This window comes from Temnothorax americanus, unplaced genomic scaffold (assembly GCF_048541705.1).
Source record: "Temnothorax americanus isolate GAGA-0224 unplaced genomic scaffold, ASM4854170v1 Scaffold38, whole genome shotgun sequence".
In the NCBI taxonomy this organism is placed as follows: domain Eukaryota; kingdom Metazoa; phylum Arthropoda; class Insecta; order Hymenoptera; family Formicidae; genus Temnothorax; species Temnothorax americanus.
Genome location: NW_027509526.1, coordinates 1521756 through 1537312, shown reverse-complemented (window position 1 = coordinate 1537312; position 15557 = coordinate 1521756). Strand labels below are relative to the sequence as shown.

At 48.1% G+C, this 15557-nt stretch overlaps 1 protein-coding gene across 1 annotated transcript; it reads right to left on the bottom strand.

The window, feature by feature from the left end:
* Window positions 1–4913: 4913 nt before the first annotated feature.
* On the bottom strand, window positions 4914–7350 carry LOC143902125 (uncharacterized). Its single transcript, XM_077414827.1, has 2 exons — window positions 6805–7350; window positions 4914–5120 (listed from the first exon to the last, which is right to left on the bottom strand). Exons 1-2 carry the CDS (start codon window positions 7348–7350, stop codon window positions 4914–4916), a joined length of 753 nt encoding a protein of 250 aa, XP_077270953.1.
* Between the last annotated feature and the right edge of the window lie 8207 nt (window positions 7351–15557).

Genomic DNA, 15557 nt, shown 5'->3' with positions numbered 1-15557 from the left:
TTGAGGTTCAAACTCTTCGAGTTTTTGTTGCACTTTGGCACCGCACACGGCTTGACCATATTTGTTAAATCACTAACGGAGGTTCTATTCGATATGTTTCTTGTGTGTGGGCTCACGTTACGTTACGCTACAAGACCATACGAGTCTTGTGCGGTGGCTCTAATACTCCCGCACGTGTTCACGAAGATTGAACGTATTCCGCTATTACGAAACTCTGATCTTTTTCAACATGCGCCTCTATCGGTAGATTCAAGAACTACTCATTTCATCGTCGAAAAACGGGACACCCCCCACCACTGGAGTTTCCAGACCTGAGTAGAAGACCGTGGCCGGATCAAAAGGAGTAAGGAGAGCGGGATGATGGGCCTCTCCGACGATTCCATCGCACCTCCGACATTTCGCGAAACGAATTTACCGTTGGGCGCCAGACGCGTCAACGCGCGTCCGCGAAATCGCGAAAGAAAACCAACACGAGACGCAAAGCGAGACGTGCGGATGTGCGAGGAATCGGCTAGCTCGACCTAAGAGCTGGGGCGGTGGTGATGGAGGGCGGCGCGATATTCGGCGGGGTGACACGCCATAAATAAGGTCCCGAACTCAAGCAATTAATAAATCAAAATAACATTTATTCATTAGAAATTCGCGCGTAAAACAATAAAGGCCGATTCGGCTTCGGTCAATCAAACAAATCATATAATCAATCGCGCGAGCGTCAGAAATGAAACAAAAAAAATAATGGTAGCGCGGACACCAGAATGAACGAAGTACTGCGTTATTGTATAGTAACGCGTAGAAGGCGCGGCGCTTAGATCAGAGAGATACAGTATGATGAAACTTACAATTAATATGGAACATCAACAGTAAACACGAAGTAATCACGTAAATAGAAAATAAGATCTCGCAGGAAAGATCGCGAGAGGACGATACCTCACGCTCGGAGCGCGTGAACGCAACGCCGGGAGTCGCACGAGCATTCGGTCGCCAATTATCTTAAACCTAACGCAAGTATGGATCGTGGCGTAAGCCACGTCCCGTCCCAACGTAATGAGGACCGAACGCAACACAATAATGCGAGATTAATTTCGGCGCGATCGCGAGGAGACGCAGAATACTACAACAAACGCGAAAATACAAACTTAATCTAACGCGAGAAATGACCAAAGGTAGCGCCAGTCATTCGGGCGAATACAATACACTGTCCTCAGTGATTTCCGAACGCGAAAACGAGACGCCGAGGCAATCGGCGTAGCGCGAAATACTGGAAGAAACGCGAGGAAAATGTGCGGGATTACCGCGAGCAATAATAACACGCAATCACCGAACAACGCATCCGAACATAACTATCCTAACACGCACGATTCTCTGAGGCAATTAGCCCCTCACAGACGGCCGATTAACGCGAATAATGTGCCGACGCGGGCTACAATGCAACCTAAGTAATAATGGGGTAATCCGATACGCCGTGAACACGGAAGGCGCGAGACACAATCACAAGCGCGGACATTATACGAAACGGACTCGCAGTAACGGATTTCGCCACGAATCTATCGCGATCTCCAGAGGCTCGCAATCGCGTCTTTATTTCAATTCCGCGGCCACGATACCATCCCGAGGCCCTTTGCTCTCGCTGTCGATCGCCATTCGATACGCGGTCTCCAGGGACGAGAGCGTGCACCGGAGGGCGGCGTCGTGGCATACATATCAGTATTACTTGCGGGCAACCTCACCGATGCGATGCCTTCTCCTCGGATTCCTCGCCGTCACCTCGCACGGAGGATCGTCGCAGCGTAACAGATTTTCCCGACTCGGGGCGGCTATCGCGTATCTTAAGGAGAACGTTCGCACTCGCCGACGGACGACCAGAGAGTGTTTTCCTAGATTCGCTCGATAACGGAATCGATGCGGCACCCCCTTCCGTAGGGGCGTGCCAACCAATCAAGAGCGAGCTTGGAAGCTCGCGCGATATTCTAACGCAGGATCGTCGTAAGGTGGATCCTTCGGGGGCCCGCAACGGTCCCTCGGCGGCGGAGCGACTTCTTCAATTTGTCCCTGGGCAGCGGACTGGACTTCGTTCTGGCCGGTGTGCCTCCGGTTGACCCGCGGGCCGGTATTTCGTGGAGGCAGCTTGCTGGTTACCCGGACTCCCCCCCCCGGAGGACATATGTAATAAGACACGCAAATAGTCTCTCTCTTTTTCTTGCTGAGAGAAAATTTCGTAACCGATTTCCAAAAAGATACCGGTTTCCAAAAAGATCGGTAACGAAAAACTATACAGTTTATAGCACTCCCCGGGAAATTCTACCCCTGTTTTATATACAATTCTTTAAAATTCGATCAATTATTTCCCGAAAAATTCATCAAACTTCTGATACCAGTTTCCAAAAAAATCGGTAACAAAAAATTATATATTTTATAGCACTCCCCAAGAAAGTCAACCCCTACTTTATGTACAATTATTTGACATTCAGTCATTTGGAATCGGTTTTCAAAAAGATCGGTAACAAAAAATAGTACACTTTATAGCACTCCCCGAAAAATTTTATCCCTACTTCATTTATAATTCTTTGATATTCAATCAATTATTTCCCGAAAAATTGGAAAAATTAAAAAAACCGGTTTCCAAAAAGATCAGTAACAAAAACTGAACACATCATGGTGCTCCCCGTAAAATTCTACCCCTACTTCATATACAATTCTTTAAGATTTGGTCAATTAATTCCCGAAAAATTGGAAAAATTTCTAATACCGGCTTCCAAGAAAATCGGTAACAAAAAATTATAAAATTCTACCCCTGTTTGATCTACAATTCTTTAAGATTTGGTCAATTATTTCCCGAAAAATTAGAAAAATTAGAAAAACCGGTTTTCAGAAAATCGGTAACGAAAAACTATACACATCATGCACTCCCCGAAAAAATCTACCCCTGTTTTATATACTTTTGGTAAAAATTCGGTCCACTAACGAATGAGTAATTCGCGGACAAACGGACGGACAGATAATAAACAGTCGGGTTTTATATAATAGTATGATATGTGTATAAATGTAACAATTGTATGTAAAATATAATTTGTAACGATGCACCCCCAAAAGTGCATCGTCCCGGCACGAACACCCGGCCGAGACCGCCCGGCCGACCATCCGCAGGGCGAAGACAGGGTACGGTGTGCCCACATTATTTTAATCGCTAGCATGTATTGGTAGGAAATCCGCGAACGGACTTAACGCCACGCGGCAACCGCCTCGCCGCGCCGAGCGGTGCCGAAGGCGGCCGAAGACCGCCGAGCGCGATCGCGGCGTCGGGACGCCGTAATCACCGATCGTTCCGCCGCACCGTCCCGGCGCTCGCGATTGCCGTCGCTACCCCCACCACGCCGCAACGCCGCCGCGACGCGTATATTCGCTCCGTGCGTTTCAGCGCCATCTACCGCTATCGCCATGCAATAAAAGTGGAAACAACGATGAGATATGAGATATGTTTATTATTATATGTTGATTATTACCAAAGCTTCTTGTGCAATAGATGCAGTGTATTTTTTTACATTTTACTGTTAATAATTTCGGTAAGTAAAAATTGCTATACGCGCATAATCTATGATTGTTACTATATAATTGGAGGTTGACTGCACAGCGATATTTATGTCACTTTAATTACTGGAACTCCTATTTTTTATATCAGAAAACAATAAATAATAACTACTGTTAATTAAATATTTTTAAAAAATGTCAGTAGTAAAAAAAGTGAAAAATGACGCAACAACTACGATGACCCATTTTTAATAATAATACGTCTAGTTGAATAGGAAAATATTCCACCCTGAGTTCGCTATTCTCTCACCCGAGCGCTTTCGTAGCTCGTGCTATCCCCTCCAACCAAACGCACAGAGCGAATAAGCCCGGCGTCGCTGGCACAATTTGCGATTCCTGATCGTCCGTCTCACCGACCACACCGATCTTGAGTTTCCATACTAAGCCAGTCCGACAAAAGGTAGAGCGCCTCCGGCATTCTCTGTCTCCGCCGAGCGTGTCTCGGCAAACGACCAGTTGCCTCGATCATTTTGCTTATCCAAAACCCGTCCGCAAAGAGGGTAAAGCGCCTCTGGCATTCTCTGTCTTCGTCGAGCGTGTCTCGACAAACGACCGATTTTCTCCCCGGGGATATCCGAACGGGGGCAGAGTGCTTCTCTGCCTCCACCAAGCGCTTCTCGATCGAATACTTACCGTTCCACATCTCGACGCTTGCAGTCGGCCTCCACCGAACGCTTCTCGGTGGCCGTACTCGCGCCGTTTTTCCTCGAGCTAGCCGCTCGTAGCCACTGCCGAGCGCTTCTCGGTGGTCGACCTCGCGCTACGCTCGACTCCGTCGCCTACCGCACCTAATAATTACCGTGATCTTGCCTGCGCTTCGCGATCCCCGCCTCGCGCCATTTTCTCGCGCTCCGATCCGTACCGAGTAGATATATCAATAACAGATCTACCCCGTGAGCTCCGAGGGGGGAGCGGGGCGGGGGGGGGAAGGACTCGAGGGCGAGGGGTCTGCCGGGGGGGGACGACTTGGTGGCGAGGGGTCTGCCGGGGGGGACGACTCGCTGGTGAGGTGAAGCAGGGGGGGGTCGGCGAGCATGTCGGGACATGTTTATTAAATATTAATAAACATATCGTATTGACAAGGGGTACCGCCGGGGGGGGAGGAGGAGGGAGGGTCGTCACTTTATCGGCGCAGGGGTATTACAAAAGCGCCGTCCTCTCGTTCGCGTTCTCTCTCGCGCGCGTTCTCTCTCGCTCCCGTTCGCGTTATCTCTCCCTCGCGCGCTCGCTCCCGGTCCCCGTTCGCGCTATCTCTTCCTCGCGCGCGGTCTCTCTCTCGCTCTTACATTTTATCAATTTTTAGGTAAAGAAAAAAGAAAAAAAATACCTTAATTTTGTCGAGGGGGGGCTCCATGGCCGCGGCCCACCGACATCCGTCTCAATGCTGCCGCTAGTGCCTCCCGTGGATTTTGGCGGCCAGGGCGGTTGACGGGAGGAGGAGGAGGAGAACCCGCGATGTGCACAATTTCAGCCACGCCGAACACCAGCTCGTCCGCCAATCTCTCGTCCTCTGGCGTTGGACGATACGCGTGACCCTGCGCGAGGGAATCGGCGTAAGATTGCGCCTGCCCGCGTCCGAGAGCCGGGAGGCCAAGAGCGTTCCTCAGCGCTCGCCCGCGTGAAATCCCGGGTGGCGTGCCCACCTGAGCTGTTGGGAGCAGAGGCGCGGGTGGCTGACGCGGGGGAGCAGCGGACCTCTCCTCTCGAATGTCACTTATTTGTGCCCGCCCGCGTCCGAGAGCCGGGAGGCCGAGAGCGTTCCTCAGCGCTCGCCCGCGTGAGATCCCGGGTGGCGTGCCCACCTGAGCTGTTGGGAGCCGGGGCGCGGGTGGCTGACGCGGGGGAGCAGCGGACCTCTCTTCTTCAATTTCACTATCACTATCACTACTATCCTCTAAATTGTCAATATCAATATCGGAATTTAAAAAATTCCGCGATACTAACGTTTAGCACAGGCCGCCCGCGTGGGAAAAGCCGGCCGCGTCCAACACCGAGCGTCCGCGGGATACGCGGGAAACGCGGGAGACGCGGGAGAGCAGCGGGCCTCTCCTCCTGATCACCAGCACCAGCAAAGTCCTCGAAATCGAAATCGTTAAAATTAGAATCGTTTAAAATTTCACTGATTTTTACGTATTTCGCGTTATACGGAGGAAGATCGTACGGAGGCATCACAAAAATAATTTTAAAAATCACAAAAAATTCGGACTCGTCTAACGCGTGCACTGCTCTGCGACTGCAGTCAGAATGCCACTTTTTTCCGTCGTGAGTAGTGATGTCAATAAGAGTTCTAGGCGAGGATCTCAGGGGGATAGTATTATAAACAGATGTCATTTCACACTTTAAAAGCGAGCGTCGCCGGAGCATGGCAGTTTACGATATATCCAAGCGGCTCGAGTGTTTCGAGTCGAACGTCGCATATACTGCTCGAATGAAAATGCGTGTGAAGAAATTAAGTCATGATTTATATTTAAAAAAATACATTTTTTATTTTTCTTCTTTTACATATTTTTTGTTTTTACGTACTACGGTAGCGCACTAAAAAATAAAGAGAAACAATGAAAAACGCCGGAAAAAAAAAGTTGGCCTGGGAGTCTCTCGGAGACCCCCGCTGTGCATGTATACCGCCGCAATGTCCTCTTCAGACATGTCTTTTAGGGCAATTTATTGAGGTTTTTTTGGTGAACATGTGGGTCACAGGTTCACTGGATCACATTTTTTTGCGGCGCCATTCGATTATGACGATGCGCGTTATTTCTTTTTTCCTTCTTTTCTTCGTTTTCCTCTCGAAAAAGGACCGTCTTCTCGTTCGCGTTCTCTCTCGCGCGCGTTCTCTCTCGATCCCGTCCCACGTTCGCGTTCTCTCTCACGCGCGTTCTCTCTCGCTCCCGTTCGCGTTATCTCTTCCTCGCGCGCTCGCTCCCGGCTCCCCCGTTCGCGCGTTTCATTTCATTATAATAAATAATTGAGAGAAGGAAAGATAATTTTAGATACAGTGATATGCATTTTAATATATATATATATATATATATATATATATATATACATTTATTTCTCATGTAATGCATCGTGTACAATATTATCTGCAGCATACGCCAACAGTTCACAATCAATAATTAAATTCTTATCATAAAATTCACGCAAGATTCTAACTGCGTTACATTTATCGGTGATACAATTTTGACGTAAAATGATTACAAATTGTTTAAATTTTTCACTTACGAGACTTCCCATCAGACAGTTGTTGTCGGTGCGCGATCGTATCAAGATTAATTTGTGATGAGCGTTGATCACCACGCGTTTGTAATTCTCGCAAAATCCCAGTAACAGGTTGAGCGGTACGCAGAAATTGAAGTATCCGTTCGCGTTATTATGCGGTTCCCAGCCCGCGTTTTGCAGGATCACGCTTCTGTCGGACGATACCGTTACGTAGTTCTTGAGCGTGCTGGTTATTCCTACGTTTCTGCAATGATCAATCTCCACACCGTCGAGCTCGTATCGAATTTCATCGAACATGAACGCGACGCAATTATTCCCCAATACCACGTCATCGGCTTGGCCGGCTGCTCTAGTCACCGTCAATGTTCCTTCGACGTAGAGAAAACTTTCGCACGGCAACGTATACAGATCCTGCTGTTGTATGGGTATTCGTATCTCGTCGCTATACTCGAACGTTGTGTTGGCGTACGGGTTGTACGTGTGAGTCTCGATCTTGACGATGCGATCGTCAAAGACCGGCTCGCCTCCGATGTTAAGAATTTCAGTCATCGTTCAGATGTTTCGTACCGCGAATCCCAGAGATTGTAAAAATTTAACGTTCGATGCGTTGAGCTTCTTTCTCGTCTCTGTTTTCGTCTCAGTTTTAACGCTACCGAATGTCGATTTGATGATATCGTCGATCGTCGCAGTCGTAAAAATATTCTTATTTGTCGCGTGCTCCGAGTCGTTCAACACGAGCATGTCACACGTCGCGCGTTATCGCTGTAGCCGTCGTACGTGCAATCTGACGGTGATCTCTTCTCCTCGAAAATCGAGCAATCGTCCGTCTTGATCCGTGACGCGTATCGTTAGATCCGTAACGCTTCGCGCGATGATCGGCAGATAAATGATCTGCGCCGGCGTTTCCGATATCTTATATCCCGGTGGTACGCTCGGTGAAAATTCGTGTATCGTGTGAACACGTTTGCCGTTGCTGTACGCACCCGCGGTTACGTTACACTCCACGCGGTAATGTTTACGTTGATAATATTAATCGACGCGTCCGACTCGTGCCATTGTCTCGACTTCAATATACGCTTCGACGAGAATCCCAGCAGCGATCCAACGTTGTTTGGTTTGTTAAAGTTCACTCTGAAAACGCATTTGATCTCGCTCTTCATCGTATTGTAATTTGCGCGGAGCATTATCGGGTATTCCGCGGCCTCGTCTTCGTAGCCGTTCGCGCGAGCGGTCGCCTTTCGCGCGATATTCGCGACCGACGTACGATCATCGTTGGAACGATTTACGCGTCGCGGACGTTTTCGTGAAATTTCGCGTTTCAAAAACTTATTTATAGCTCGTATCTCGTACGATCCCTCGGGAATCGTAATTTCCGTGTCATCCTCGTCAAAATAAAATTTATTGTTCGAAGAATTCACGTTTGGAATCCTGTGATAAGTCTCAAAGCACGTTAGACCGAGTTCGTAGTCACCGTCGCTCAGATCCACGGCGGAAAAATAGTGATCCGCGAAGATGCTGCTCTTCCCGGTCAGCGTGAACGTTATAGACATGTCGGCGGAAACCGTTAACGAATACTGAGTCACCACGGCGCACCGTCGGGCTTTAAATTAGCGTCGATCGTCCGGAGAAATTGCAGGCACAATTGTCCACAGATGTTCTGATCGTATCGCTAATAAGACGTGCAATTGTACTCGATCTTCGTCACGCTCGGCCCGAAATATCGCACCAATTCTTTCGGTGGTCGAAGATTGCCGAAACTGTCGAAATATACGACTCGATCTTCCCTCTTCGCGTACGCTACCCAATGAGTACCGGGACCCGCTGCGTCGTCCAAATTCACGATATCGCTCTCGTTTCGACGTACACCGCCTATCGGTAACGAATCACGCATGAAGACACCTCTGAAAAACGGTACGCGCATACGCCTTGCCAATCGATTCAATTGTACGTTAGTCGTAATACCCGCGGGCATATTTAACGTCTTTTTGACGTTTTTTTTTTATTTTCGACGCTACTCCTCGCCCGCGTTTGTGCGGGCCGAGATACAACCCTCGTCCGTATATGTACGGAGCGAGATAAAGTCCGCGACCTTCCGCGGCGCGATTGTGACGTTGCCTCTCTTCCAGCTGACGCCGCGCGGCTTTGTTATCGTTCACGGCCTTTACGACTCCCGCCGCTCCGCCGGCCAGAGAGCCGAGAACTCCCAACAACGGTAGAATCGGCAATACGCCGCCTCGTTTCGCTGTCGGAGTCGGAAGTATCCGTTTTTTCGTTAGATTTTTTTTCTTCGCAATTTTCGATTTTTTTGTTTTCAAACCCATTCCGAGCTTCGTCTTAGCTTTCATGGTCGCCCAGACGGCTGTAGCGGCAGCTCTTTCTCCGAGAGTCGAATCTCTTGCGGTAATGCGTTTTTGCGCTTCCGCAGCGAGTATCTCGTCCGCCGCGTGTCTCTCGGTGAGATCGCGGTTACGCGAATAGGCTATGTCGTGCTCGCGACACGCCGCGTCCAATGGATTAATACCTTGATCGCCTCTCGCCAATCGTTCTTGTAATCGAGTTCCCGGACCGCAAAATTGATAACTGGGAATGTGTAATTCAACCGGAAGTGCGTTCATCGCGCGATTTAACAGGCCTCCACCATTTTTTTTCGTTGACATTCGCCGCAATGCTTTATCATTGGCGCGGGACCGTCGATGTGCGTTCGCTGCCACGGTCCATTGTAATGTTCGTAACAGCGACGATATGTCTGAACCTCCAAATCCGCCTTTAAATGTTCCGGAAGCTTGTCCCACACGTAGTGGACGTGATCGCCGCACGTTTGCAGCAGAACGGCTTTCGGCACAAATTGCAGCTGTTCGGCGCTCAAGTCGCGAATATCGGAAGATCTCGACAGTAGGACGAACATTTTTACTACTGAGCGATTCGCGGTTCCGCTTGCCTATAAATAGGCGTTCGAGTCAGCCAGAAAGTCGGCAGTGTGGAAAGAAATGAGATTCGTGCGACAACCGTTGGCGATTCGCGTGACGAATTGCGACGACAGATCACGGTCGATGAGGGGCAACGTGGAGAAACGCAAGCACGGTACGATGTTACCGACTACTATACGCGCGATCATTTGCGGCCCTTCGAATTGCGGTAAAACCAACGTTCTGATCAGCTTGCTGGAAAGTCCGCACGGTGTACGTTTCGAAAACGTGTACGTGTACTCGAAATTGCTGCAACAGCCGAAATATCGATATTTGGAGAATTTGTTGACATCGATTGACGAAATCGGCTATTTTACGTTCTCCAATAACAGTGACGTCATTCCACCGAGCGACGCACGTCCAAACTCGATCTTCGTCTTCGATGACGTGGCGTGCGATAAGCAAGACGCTGTGAGAGAGTATTTCTCAATGGGCAGGCACTCGAGCGTCGACTCCTTCTATCTCTGTCAGACGTACGCGAGAATACCTAAACATCTGATACGGGACAACGCGAATCTGCTGATCCTGTTCAAACAGGATGGTATCAATTTGAAACACGTGTATAATACCGACATGTCGTACGATAAATTTTGCTCGTTGTGCCACGATTGTTGGCAACAAAAGTACGGATTCGTAGTGATAGACAAGGACAGCGCGCTTTCGAAACAGAAAAGGATTTAACGTGTTTGCGATACCGTAAAAGCGATAAGTCGTTGCCGATACCTCGTCGGAGGTGAAACATTAGCGTTATTACAGAGAGAGAGATCGACACTCCGCTTTTTTGTTCCGCGATGGCTGCGATCGACGAAAGCGAGAATATTTGCGAACGCGAGAAAGTCGTGAAAGAGATTTCAAAGACGAGTAATTCGATTCGCAAAAAACTTCGCGCTTTGAAGACCGGTAAGATCGAGAAGGACATTGAGTTGGACACGCACTTTAAACCTCTCATCGGGCCGTTGAAAAAGATCGTTGACAACTTGAGCTTGATCGCGGTAAAAAAGAGGAGCCGACGGAGAGCGACGCTGACGCGAAAATCGAACCGCTATCCGTTCAACAGCGCGGGGAGGAGGAGGAGGATGCTACACCGAAAAGAAAGAAGAAACGATCAGACTCCTAGCCGGATCTGTCATCGACACCGTGTAAATCTGATCAATCGAAACGACCGATAACCTCTACACCGATAACCTCTACACCGACGCGAACCGTGCAACGTACAAGTCCCGAATTTCTTGAAACCGCGAATGTTTTTAAAACCACGGACGACTCGATCAGGACGACCGTTCATAATCGGTTGCAAACGTCGGAGGGTCGAAAATGGTTTATAGAATCGTTGGAAGATCACTTGGGTCCACTGAGCCAAATTTACATCGCAGATGTTTTGGGCGCCTGTCCATCGATGGACATAGCGTACGGCGTTTATCTCGGCAATAATAAATTGATGCTCGGTAATAAAAGTTTTGACGTGGACAAAGCGGATAACATTTATATCGACGGCGTACGATACGCCGGCACACCCGGTATTTACGAGATGATCTTTAAAAAAATACCCGATGACGCGATCTACACGGAGGACGATAAGATCAAGTACAGGAGCATATTGTTGGCAACGAGTGCTCATAAATACAAGCACGATCCTCTCGGGCGACTAAAGGGCAACGTGGGATTCAAGTATCGATTTGTAATCTCACCGTTGATGTCTACCGAATCCAAGAAAAAAAAATCCGGAAAGGGATTATCCATGCCTCGCGCGATGACGCTAACCGACAATAAGATCGACTACGTGCACTGGGACGACCCCAACGAGCTGGTGGATCGTCTGCGATTGCTCGACGCTTCGCGTCAAGCTGGCAACAATGCCCACGACAACGAGATCATGTCGATCATCGAAGAACTTCGCGAAGCCGGGCTTAATATAAATTAAACCATGCGACGGCGATCCGTTCAATCAGCATCGAAATGCCGATCAACAAATTTGGATTGTTCGAGCACAGCGGAGACGCGACGAACGCCATTTTGTACCATCGGTGGAGCGGATTAATGAGAAATTTCGTGCGCAATAACGTTCTGTGTCGCGCCGCCACGGACTTTGACGCAAAGTCGCGCAAGATTCGTCGCGTAGCGCAATCTGAGACTGACGGTGACGCGGTTAACAAATTGTACGTTGATCAATTCTTTAAAATATTGAACAATCAACGAAAAGAATCAGACGAGAAGCTGACTGCGTTCGAGAAAGATCTGCAAGCGTTACGGACTGCGATAAACAAGCTTCGCCATTTGACTACCGTTGAATCGGACGCTACAACAAACAAGAATGGACAAACGGTTCAGCAGAAACGACTATCGAAAGGCGTCGAGTGAAGAGAAGCAACGGTTCATCAACGACCGCGAGGAACGGCAACGAACGACTCGAGAACGGTTGTCGGACGGCTGTCTAGCGGTTCGAGAACGCTTGTCGGACGGTTGTCGAACGGTTCAAAAACAGCTTAAAAACGATTACGAGCAATTTAGAAACAGCTGCGAACTACGCGGAAACAGGAAAGGCTACAAACGGCTAGAGAACGTCGACGACGACGACGATGAGTGGTAAGAAGCAGTTAACTGACGACGACGACGACGAGCGACAACGAACGATTCACGAATGGTTCAGAAGCGGTTACGAATGGTTCAGAAGCGGTTACGAACTGTTCAGAAGCGGGTACAAACTGTTTGGAAACTGCTACGAACGATGCATTAGAAGCAGAAACGGCGACAACGAAACATGAGACCGTTAAAATCGACCGATGCGGATAAAAATATCGAAAAGTGACGACTCTTCGAGGAACTGCACGCTCCGGCGAGAAGAAATTTTCCCCGCAGACACGTCATAGTGCGAGGGTACGACGACCTGTGGCAGGCTGACATCGTCGAGATGCGTCCGTACTCGCGTTTCAACGGAGGCTACCACTACATACTCACCGTCATCGATGTGTTGAGCAAGTACGCGTGGGCCGTGCCGCTCAAGGGTAAAGGCGGCAGCGAGACAGCCGACGCTATCGCTGAGATAATTCGACGCAGCGGGAGGTTCCCTAGTAATCTACAAACCGACATGGGGAAGGATTTTTACAACACCGACGTGCAACGTCTCGTGAGAAAACACGACATCAATCATTATTCCACGTATTCGGTGTTGAAGGCGTCGGTCGTCGAGCGATTCAATCGTACGTTAAAGAACAACATGTGGAAGATGTTTACGCTCAACGGAAATTACAAGTGGGTCGACGCGTTGCCGCGACTCGTGTCGGATTACAACGCGCGCAAGCATCGAACTATCGGCATGCAACCCGTCGACGTTACCCCCGCGAAAGCCGAAAGACTCTTGGCTACGGTGTACAGCGCGATAAAGATCGCGGGTCCGGCAAAATTCAAAGTGGGTGACTCGGTGCGCGTTAGCAAATTCAAAACAAATTTTGAGAAGGGCTACACACCAAATTGGACCACCGAGGTGTTTAAGATCGTTAAAGTGCAGCGTACCAATCCCGTAACTTATCTACTCGAGGACTATCGTGGAAAATCCGTCTCTGGAGGGTTCTACGAGCACGAGTTGCACCGCGCGACTTATCCAGACGTGTATCTCGTGGAGAAAGTACTGCGCAAGAGGGGCGACGAGGTTTACGTTAAATGGCTGGGATTCGATAGATCGCACAACTCTTGGATACACAAGAACAATGTTATTTAATTTGTGCAAACTGTATTTTATTCTTAATATAAAAAATAATACATGTAAAATGTTTGAAATATGAAATACATATAAAGTACGTAAAAAAAATATGAAATACACATGTGTAATATCTTTATTATAATATTCTTTCCAATACTATAATATAATACTCACAATACGTTACGTTATACTACATTCACACACATTCGTACATTCATACGTTATACGACATACATACGTTATACTACTACTACTACATTATATATTACGTTACATACATATACTATTCATACGTTATACTATACATACGTTATACAATACATATGTTATACAATACATACGTTATACAATACATACCTTACACAGGTATTCGATAATGTCCCCACGGTAACGTATCGGTCGAATTAGGTATAATGTATCGCTTGTCGTCGTACGGACTCAGAGCGATTTTTGTTTCGGATACGGTGTACACCTCGTGTTTTTCGGACCTTATGCAAGCCTGCTGTCGCTTCATTTCAATTTTGTCTCGCAGACATTTCGTGTAATCGTCGAACGTTATCGACCTGGCTACGACGTTGCTCTTGACACCTTTCGCTTTTTTACAGTCTTTTTTACCATCCACTCGCAAGGCATACATTTTCGCCCTGAGTCCGACGAATTCAGTCACGATCGCACCGTTATTCTCGTCCTTCATCAAGCCCGGCACTTTTTTGTTCTCGAGCGTTATACCGTACGCGTTGTCGATCGCGTAATCGCTCGTGTCGAATCTAGCGATATCGCGTTTCACGTTCTCGTACACATCCTCGCACTCGATGTAGTATATCAGACTGTCCGTATCGGTATACATAATTCTACACTTGTCGCGATACAGGGGAGACATGTACTCGTGATGAAATTTGTACAAACAGACTTTCGATATGTCGAGAATGCACATGCCGACGTAAATAGGTTTGTCAAATTTAACCTCGAGTTTTCGCAGTTCGACGGCTATCAGATTTTCTGAAAAAACGCTCCTGCTGTGAAAATTTGGTTTCGAGATTAGTGCCTCCGCGCCGTATCTACCGTTCCAATTTGTCACTAATTTTACATCGACGTGATTTCGAACGTTCTCCATCGTTTTCCCGAAAACCGCGTTGTTCATCAATTTATACAGATTTTTCTCGAAATCGTTTTTGGCCAGTGTTCTAAATTTTGTATTGAGTTCGATGTAATTGCAAAGCCATGGAGATTGAGCGAATTGCAATACGCGATGAATTTTTGTGACGCAAAGACCGTGGCACGTGCATTGCTGTAGGTTGCGGTAGTGTGTGACATAACGCTTCTTATCGTACAGCGTGGCGAGAAGTTTGTCCTGCCGTTTGCCGGGTGGTTTATCGCGCGTCAAACAGAACGGTAGGTCAGCGTGCGCGTCGTGTTTATTCTGCGGATACTCTAGATCGACTTCGAGAATGTAACCATCCAAAGCGATCGCGCCAAACTCGAAATTCGAGACGTCTTCGACCCATCAAAAGTCTGCATAAGGCAATGGTTGACACATTGCCCAGCCGTACAAGTTGTTTACGTCGAAATACATCAAGTATGACAATGGTTTCGATGTATCGTAAGATTGCATGTACCTGTTATTGGCCTGCGCGTATCTGCCGGAACATTGACTCAAACCACCGCGTATACCGCGTTCGATGAACATGACCATGTCAATGTCCGTGAGCAGTTCGAAATTGATACCCGTATGCTTCAACATAGCGTCCCACGTAAACCCCGGTAGAGTGTAATAATACGCCGGATCGAGTCCATAACTCGCGACGCAGCTATCGCGAAAATTTTCAAAGATATCGGCCAACAGCAAGACATCGATCTTTAGATACAGATCGCTGTAGTCACCGAGCGTTTGAATGGAAAACCGCTGCCAGACGTTGACGGCGTGCGCGTAATCGCTCTCGGATACGGTGTCGCCTGTCAATGAACTGTAAAACGAGTAGCGCGATGGTAAACACGCATCCTCCAACTTTTCGACGCAGTCAATGTACTCGTACGGAAAGACACCTTTTCGCGTCAATAATTCGAAATCTTGGTCGGATAACGCGGAAAATTTT

What these genes read in the sequence shown, in the direction of transcription:
- LOC143902125 (XM_077414827.1), bottom strand. Translation starts at nt 7,350, where the DNA reads ATGACTGAAATTCTTAACATCGGAGGCGAGCCGGTCTTTGACGATCGC. An exon ending in ACTGTCTGATGGGAAGTCTC is followed by an intron (nt 5,121 to 6,804) that starts GTAAGTGAAAAA and finishes TCCCTCGCGCAG; the next exon opens with GGTCACGCGTATCGTCCAAC.